Here is a 9285-nt window from a genome sequence, read left to right as displayed (position 1 = left end):
ACAGTGCCCAAAATCTTTTTAGTCTTTATCCCTGTGCAAGAAATCTTTTTCATTGCTGGATTATCATGCTCTGCTCTGTCTCCGATTGACATTGATGTGCATTTAAGAAACTCGACTGGTTATATCACTTATTTAGTTAAAAAAAAGATATATATATATATATATATATATATATATATATATATATACACACTAATTTTTTTAAATGACTTATATCCTCTCAACATTTTAGCTATGTAATTTAATTTTTTTCTTTTATTTAGTTATTTTTATCTATTTTCATTATTTCCAAAGAAGCGAGATAATTAAGATGGATTTTTCTTTTTATTAATTTAACTTATATATTGTTGAGTTACACTTACAATGCTATGCCACTAGTCAAATCATTAGCTTTAAAAAAAAAGAAAAAAAAGAAAAAAAGAAAAAGAGTTATTTTGGCCAACCGGATGTAGAGTTTTATTTTGGTATTTTTTTTACTACACGACTAGTCAAAATAATCTTTTACTGTGTTCACAAGCCCAATATGAGTGCTTTAAGGATTGTTATTATCATTATTATTATTTAAAAAAAATGCTCAAATAATTATTGATATTTCTCCTATTATCAAATTACTCATTAGAATTTGTACCATTAATAAATAATTCATTTTGTTCTCAGTCTGTTAAATTTTGAACAAGGAGCTTCCCTGATTTTTTAATGGTACCTTCAAGTAGGGTTCGGTGCTTTGCTTTTCCTCTCATCCAAGGAGGCAAGGATATATGGATAAATACTTGGCTTCCTAATTGTTTAGGAAGAGTAATACGTGTCCTATAACACATGAGAAAGACATTTTTTTTAAAAAAAAACGTGTACTTGTCATATAGTTGTTTTAATAGTTTTTTTTTTTTTTTTAAAGGGAATAACTTTTTTATATACTTAAAAAATAAATGTCATTTTTAGAAGCTGATTTGTAAAAAAAAAAAATTAAAAAAAAAAAATCAACTCAATTTATAAAAACTTTCTATCCTAAAAGAAAATAATTAAGCAATAAAAATTGATAAATAATATGATAAATAACACAAAGTGGCACATCAATTTTTAAGTAACTCATAATAAAATTTATGCTCATTCAATTTTTGTGGTTAGAAATGATGGAGTTATTACTAGAGTGCTAGTTTTGACTAGTCGGCAGTCGCCAATTGCTATGGGCGGTCTTAACAGCTACACAATTGAGTCAAACTCGTTCGAACATTGAAAATTTCCGACCGGACCAAACCAAACCAAATCAAAACAAAAGAAGAACGTCAAAACAAAAACAAAATCTTCCATTATAAATTTATAATGCAATTTTTTTAGCAGAAAAAGCACTTTGATGACACTTATATATATCCATAATCCTGTTTTTCCTGCTGAATTTCAGATCACTCCGCCACTTCACCCGTCTCTCTCGCCCCCTCTACACCCCAATACCCAAACGCAAAACTCCCCAACCAACTGCAAAATACTCTGCTCTCTCTCTCTCTCTCTCTCTCTCTCTCTCTCTATATATATATATATATATTTATATATCTTTTTCTTTCACTTTCTTTCTCAAACTCTCACGCAAAATATTCCAAAACTCACACTTCTGGTTCCAAGTTTCGCCCGCGTGGCTTTTTCGTGTTTGTTCTTTTTATGTCGCCATCGTCATGGTTGTTCACCTGCTATCCACATTTTGTACTTCAATTAAACGAAGTATAATTTTTCTCCGAATATTTTAATTTATTAGTAGCTTCGTAGAGCACGGGACTAGGGAAGAGTTTTCCACGACAGGGTCATCCTTGAACTCCTTCCATGTGCAGTAATAACTTTGCTTTCTTCAATCTCTGCAACCCCATCGTTGATCTGGAAAGTCGCCTCCTTTGTTAAACAATCAGATATTTTTTCCTCCATAAATTACTAATAGTTGCGTTTTTGGCAAATGGGTCTTCCTTGAATCTCTAAATTCGCAGTAAAAATGCCTTCCCTGAATTGCTGAGACCACTTATCATGGATCTGGAACCTGGGATTGATCAAAACCAAGTTAAGGTGAGCTGGAAGTGTCCACAAACGTGCATTAATTTCTCTGTCTCTCTCTCTCTCTCTCTCTCTCTCGGAGTTTTTGTAATCAAATTATTGTTTTTGGTTGCAGAGAGAGTCATGGAAGACAGTGCTTACTCTGGCTTATCAGAGTCTTGGCGTTGTCTATGGAGATTTGAGCATTTCACCATTATACGTATACAGAAACACGTTCGCTGAAGATATTATACACTCGGAAACCAATGAAGAAATTTATGGCGTATTCTCCTTTGTTTTCTGGACTCTCACTTTGGTTCCTTTGCTGAAATACGTGTTTATTGTGCTCAAAGCTAACGATAATGGCGAGGGTGGCACATTTGCGCTATACTCGTTGCTATGTCGACACGCTCGAGTGAGTTCACTGCCCAATTGCCAGATGGCAGACGAGGAGCTGTCGGAGTACAAGAATGGCAGAATTAGTTTGGACCCAAAGACCGGTTTTGGGTCGACGTTGAAATCTGCGTTAGAGAGGCACAGGGTTTTGCAAAGAGTTCTGCTTGTTCTGGCTTTGATTGGTACTTGCATGGTGATTGGTGATGGTGTGCTCACACCGGCTATTTCTGGTAAATTATATGAGCTCTTATTCTTCTTGGCTTTGATTTAAAGTTGGAAATTTTGAGTGTTTGTAAGTAACTGGATTGTTTTGATTGGTGCAGTTTTCTCTGCGGTTTCTGGTCTCGAGCTTTCGATGTCAAAAGAGCATCACAAATGTAAGAATTTTATTTTTTTTATGAATAATCACAAATGCAAGATTCTTGACTTTGTCTCAGTTTTTATTTGACTAAGAGTTGTTTGTTAAGTCCTGTATGTATATATGATGGTTGAATAGCTTTTCGATGATTTTCTCCTTTAATGATTTAATGGAAAATTATTTCTTGAATCTCTTTTTCATTCAAATTGGTGGATTTCAACAGAGTCAATTTTGAGTTCCTGTTGTTTCGTTCAACTCCTCCAAAATCTACTAAAACTTTAAGGCTTTAAGGCTGAACTGTTGCGCAGGTTTTTCTGAGTTTCCATTATGCAATAATTTACTGCTCTTATTATGGGTTCTATTGTTTCCATAACAATCATTATCTTTTCCTTTCTTTTCAATCTCCTGGGAATTGTTCTTACTTCTACTCTTCATTGTCACACCACCCGTTCTCTCAAGGCTAAGTACTGTGTTGTCGACCCCGCAGCCTAACTGTTGATTTAGGTTGCGAAACTATGTCCACAGAATGCTAAACTGACTGGCATGAATAGAGCAGTGTAGTGTTCTCTCTCTCTCTCTCTCTCTCTCTCTTCATTTCCTTTTCTCTTGGAATTTCTTCCCTTTCTGAAGGGAGGGGGTTTAGCCAAAGCAAAAGCCAATTAATTGTGGAAGGTTTTATATCTCATATGTATGAAATCATATCTCAATCATTACATTATAACTCGCAATCTTGCATATCTCCCTTGGGGTTTATAAGTAAGGCATAAATTTATGAATAAAAAGTTGAAAACTGGTTTGGTAGCACATTCTGAGACCTTTAATATCTCAAGCAGTGGGTCATTGCGGTGATTCAAATGGTTTGCCTTATTTTAAAGCAATTTAGGCAAGTTGCAATAGTGGAGAAAATTAATTACCTATTTCACTATTTTGAGTAAATCCCCAAAAAATACTCTTTTTAAGTGGACAGTGAGAGCGCGACAATAATTTTGGAACAAAAGAAGTTATCTTCATACCTTCTCAGGCTGCTTGCCCTAGAGATCTTTCTCATTCCTATGCTCATCCTATTTATGTCACCAAAACCTGTAAATATAAGATCTATTCTTACTATGATATAGTCACTGTTAACAATGGGGAGGAAGAAGTGCCCAAAAGATTTCATGCTTTGAAAATTAGTCCCATGCATGCCTAAACTTGTTAAAAGAATGTTGTCGGTATTGTCTCCTTGACAGCCTCTTTCAGCTTTCATATAGTGCCTGGTTGGGTTTACACTTGCGGCAGGTAGATCGCGTCCACCATGAGCTTGGTTTGGCGTAAGGTGGAATTTTAGTGGCTGGATAATCTAGGAGTAGTCAGTAGAATCCCAATACATAAAGGAGGGTTGATATGAAGTGAAGCGGACTATGTGGTGACACACCTTAGCATCAATTTTTTTTGTCAATACCTACTGAGTGCTGATATGCCAACATATTTGAAATTTGGTCATCTCTGGGCTTATAGTTGAGATTTGGTAATCTCTCGACTTGTCTAAACATCACAGCCATGGTTTGAGGTAGTGGAAAACAGGTCTTATGGGGAGATTCTGAGTTTTGGTGCTAATATTGCTGCAACCATAATATGTATTATTTCTTGTTAAAGTGTAATAAGATAGTGAATATATTTGAAACAAGCAAAAAAATAAAAGAAAAGATTCTTTCCCATTTTAAGGTATCAGTGGAAATCACCATTGAAATATCAATACACTTATGATGCAAATATCCTCCATGGTTAATAGTGGATCAATTTCAAGGTTCAAGTTGATAAGGGGACTAGTTCTTGTTGCCATACCACTAGTTACTACCACTTCTACTAGCATGGCCCCCACTTGTTGCCATACCACTAGTTGTCACGACTTCTACTAGAATGGTCCCCCAATAAATCAAGCAAGTTCCAATTTCAAGGTTCAAAAGAAGTGAATGGACCATCATTTCTTCTTTGTCAATTCAAAATCTCTGGATTCGAAAACTCAGAAGCTTGGCACATGATATAAAATGAGAGTTTTTGCTTCATTGTTGGTTTCTAACTTGCCTGATTTTTTATGTAACGGGTTGCATTGCCAGTTAAATTTTGCAGCTCTTACTTGGTCTCGTTTACTCTGAAAGACATGCCACTGTATCCATCTGTCCTCCTGAAAGTTTGATAATTTTTGCAGATATAGAAGTTCCAGTTGCATGCCTCATACTGATATGCTTGTTTGCCCTTCAACATTATGGCACCCACAGGGTTGGCTTCTTGTTTGCTCCTATAGTTTTGACATGGCTATTGTGCATTAGTGCCATTGGTATATACAATATATTTCGGTGGAATCCTCATGTATATCGAGCACTTTCTCCATATTACATGTATCAATTTTTGAGGAAAACTCAAAGAGGAGGTTGGATGTCCTTGGGTGGAATTTTGTTGTGCATAACAGGTAAGTATGGACTTCTGGTGGTTAACCTTGATTCTAGTGCTATTACAAGCAAAGTAGTTTGTTTCTTTCCCTAATACCCATTTCCACTTTTCCAGGTTCAGAAGCCATGTTTGCTGATCTTGGACATTTTTCACAATTGTCAATCAAGGTATATCATTTAACAACTCAATTTATAAACTCTACCAAGGTTTCTTTACCAAATTAACTTAGCATGGCTTATTATTTGAATGACTGGACCTTGTACAGTAGTATCTGAAATTCAATTTTATGACATTTTGCAGTGTTGTTGAGATTGGACCTTGTACAGTAGTATATAACCCCTTTTTTTAGCCCATGCTCATTATCTGATTGAGACAGTAGTGGAACCTGTCTACCAGAGAATTTTGCTTTACCAATTTTTATTAGTGGTTGAAAAAAACTGATTTAATTCAAACCCTATTGATACCTGCCATTAGCACCTTAAAGTATTTATCAGATCGTGAGTATGTAAGAAACCTATAGGTGATGATGTCTCTTCTTTTTGTCATGAATTTCCTTATATTTCTGTTACTCATTTTGTATATGTTTTATCTCTAAGATTTCATGAAAATTTCCTTGCTGAAAGCAACTTGTCAAAGTTGTGGTTAATTGTTAGGAAAAATGCAAAATCAATCCCTGTGGTTTACCTAATTTATAATTAGCTCCATGTAGTATCAAAATGAACTCAGAGATCTTTAAGGTATGCCAAACAAACAATTTACTCCCTACAGTCAAATTCCATTCATTGACACTAACAAAATCTGGTTAGTCAGTGGACGAAATTTGGCTGTAAGGAGTAAATTGTTTTTTTGCATACCTTAAGAACCTCTGAATTCATTTTGATACCCCATGGACTGATTTTACATTTTTTCTGTAATTGTTTCTAATTCTTGTAAAAATATGACCTACTGGTCTGATAGGGATATGATAGTTGGCGGTTTTCAATGTGTGCGGATTCCATCTATACATCTCCTGACACAAGATTTTTAAGCTAATGACAAAATTTGAATGAGAAAAAAGGAACCTGATTTTTTTTTCTCCCCTTGTAAACACGCATGCTTATGTTACTCAAATGCTGTCTGATTCAACCATAACATTCTTGATCTACCCAATTTTTTCCTTTATTGCTTTGTGGTAGCTTCAACCATTCAAGGAAAATGCAGTTAGTTCTTTTCCCAAGAGATAGTTCATGTTACAATTTCAAGTACATGTAGGTATCTTTTAATATGCTGATTATGCATTGTTTAGAATATATCTAATGGTTCTCAAGTGTCATATCCTAATTAATGTTAATAGCTGAATACGCTGCCCCTGTGGTTTTGTCTGCGTTTGGTGGTAACTTTTGGGGCTTTGGAGAAAAGATAGAGAGCATGAGCTTCAACTGTGACAGATGAATAAACTTTCCTTTTCTGCATTCTGGCTAATGCCATTTCGAGAACACCTGCATTTCTAATGGATATTCACATTTCTGCAGATTGCTTTCACGTCTGTGGTTTATCCAGCTTTGGTTCTTGCATACATGGGGCAAGCTGCCTATCTATCTGAACATCATTTTAGTGTGAATGACTACCATATTGGATTTTATGTGTCTGTACCCGGTAGGTACCTTCACTTGTTCTCCTTGAAGGTTGTATAATTTGGATTACAGGCAAGTTCTCAGCTAATAAGAAATATCCCATACTTATTCTTCCAGGGAAGTTAAGAATTCCTGTTCTGGTAATAGCCATACTTGCTGCAGTGGTGGGAAGCCAGGCCATCATCACTGGAACTTTCTCAATCATTAAACAATGCTCTGCTCTGAATTGCTTCCCAAAAGTGAAAATAGTCCACACATCATCCAAAATGCATGGTCAGATTTATATCCCTGAGGTCAACTGGATCTTGATGCTTTTATGCGTGGCTGTTACTATTGGTTTCAGAGACACAAAGCGCTTGGGTAATGCATCAGGTATGACGATAACTGTAAGTTGTTGAACTCAGCATTTATCCTTTTCTAGTAAAAGTTTTCCCAAAGGATTTGCTTATATGGAAATGAATTTCACCATCCCAGCATTTAGAATAAGAAATTCTGAGATTTTTCATTAATACTTTTCAAGAATTACAATCCAATGTTAACACCTATCTGTTTGTCAAAAGAGCAATTATGCTTTGCTTGGAATAAAGTTTGGTATTCCGCCTCGTCTTTTGCTGATTTCAACTGAAACCCTTATCCTAATGCTTTGCACGGAACAGGTTTGGCAGTTATCACCGTCATGTTGGTCACCACCTGCTTAATGTCTCTTGTTATCGTCCTGTGCTGGCATCGGAGTGTCTTACTTGCAATTTGCTTCGTGTTCTTTTTTGGAACAATTGAAGCTCTCTACTTCTCAGCTGCGCTCATCAAGTTCCTTGAAGGAGCCTGGGTCCCTATTGCCCTTTCATTCTTCTTCCTGATCATTATGCATGTTTGGCACTATGGCACGCTCAAGAAGTATGAGTTTGATGTGCAAAACAAGGTCTCCGTCGACTGGCTACTCAGCCTGGGTCCCAGCCTAGGCATCGTACGAGTCCACGGCATTGGCCTCATACATACTGAGCTTGTCTCTGGAATCCCGGCAATCTTTTCCCACTTTGTCACCAACCTTCCTGCCTTCCACCAGGTCCTAGTTTTTCTCTGCATCAAATATGTCCAAGTCCCACATGTTAAACCTCAGGAACGGTTTCTTATTGGGCACATTGGCCCCAGGGAGTACAGGATCTACAGATGCATCGTACGATATGGATATCGTGACGTTCACAAGGATGATGTTGAGTTTGAGAAGGATCTTGTATGTAGTATAGCAGAGTTCATACGCTTCGGGAGCCTTGGAACCAATCAACCAATTGAAGATTTAGGTGGAATAATTGAAGATATACGGAAGGATGAAGACAAAATGACCGTGGTTGGGACTTGTTCTACGCTTGCAAACAGAATTCAAATTGACGAGGACGATATGAGCAATGTAGAGTCAGTTGGCACATCAGAACTTAGAGAGATAAAGTCACCACCCATGATCCGATCAAGAAAAAGGGTAAGGTTTCAGGTGCCAGAGGGCCCAAAGATAGACACAATTGCGAGGGAGGAATTGCAGGAGCTGGTGGAAGCTAGGGAATCTGGGATAGCTTACATACTGGGGCACTCCCATATGAAAGCAAAGCAAGGATCTAGCATGCTTAAGAAGCTCGTAATAAACTATGGCTATGAATTCCTGCGGCGGAATAGCAGGGCAACCACCTATGCATTCACTCTACCACATGCGTCTACTTTGGAGGTGGGGATGGTCTACCATGTTTGATCCTGCTTCCTTAGAATCATAATTTGTCGTGTACATGTTGTAATCTTATGCAAGCAACAGTTAAAGACCACCACCTTTTTGGACGGTGAATGAAAGAACTTACACACAATTCAGTCATTTTCAAGGCACAGGTCTTAGCCACCCCAAACTTTTTCTTTTTGGCTTTGTGAAAGGTGGAACCGCCCTGAAGACATGCATGTGAAACATAACAATGGCCCAGAAGTCCTTCCTGTTGAGCAACATTCCATCCTGAATTTTCCCGTCACGGGCTTGTGGAATGATGAACTTCATAGAAACCAGATAATTGCTCTTGGTTTTCATACTGCATAACCTTTCATTATATTCTAATAGCAAGAAAGACATGAAAGCGCTTTTGAAATGGAGCATTTTAGCTTTCATTTTGCTAATAACATTTGCAGAAGGCCGAGGTTGGAACTTTTAGAAATGAAAATGCTAACTTATGTGTTTCTATGTAAAATGTTTCTTGGAAATTGTTTTTTCTATTTTTCGGTATTTGGTATAATCGAAAATCATGGTTAAACCGAAAACATTTTCGGTTGACCAAGAAAATCATTTTCCACCGTGGCTCATTTTCAGTACAAGCCAAACGCTGAAATATAATTTTAGGAAAATTATTAATTTCTTTAAAAGTACTTTTCAAACGGAAAGCATTTTATGTCTATTCGCAAAAAATGAACAAAATTATTAAGAAATTAGTAAAGCCAATTTCATAGCGA

General features: G+C 36.6%; 1 protein-coding gene across 1 annotated transcript; it reads left to right on the top strand.

The window, feature by feature from the left end:
- Window positions 1-1536: 1536 nt before the first annotated feature.
- Window positions 1537-8665, top strand: LOC133867078 (potassium transporter 6). Its single transcript, XM_062303762.1, has 8 exons — window positions 1537-2046; window positions 2150-2639; window positions 2733-2786; window positions 4956-5216; window positions 5312-5364; window positions 6709-6832; window positions 6928-7182; window positions 7467-8665. The coding sequence occupies exons 1-8, from the start codon at window positions 2008-2010 to the stop codon at window positions 8546-8548; spliced, it is 2358 nt and encodes a 785-aa protein (XP_062159746.1). The 5' UTR covers window positions 1537-2007; the 3' UTR covers window positions 8549-8665.
- The last annotated feature ends 620 nt before the right edge of the window (window positions 8666-9285 follow it).

This window comes from Alnus glutinosa, chromosome 1, assembly GCF_958979055.1.
Source record: "Alnus glutinosa chromosome 1, dhAlnGlut1.1, whole genome shotgun sequence".
In the NCBI taxonomy this organism is placed as follows: domain Eukaryota; kingdom Viridiplantae; phylum Streptophyta; class Magnoliopsida; order Fagales; family Betulaceae; genus Alnus; species Alnus glutinosa.
The sequence above is the reverse complement of the archived record's forward strand: the minus strand, read 5'-3'. Positions and strand labels throughout refer to the sequence as shown.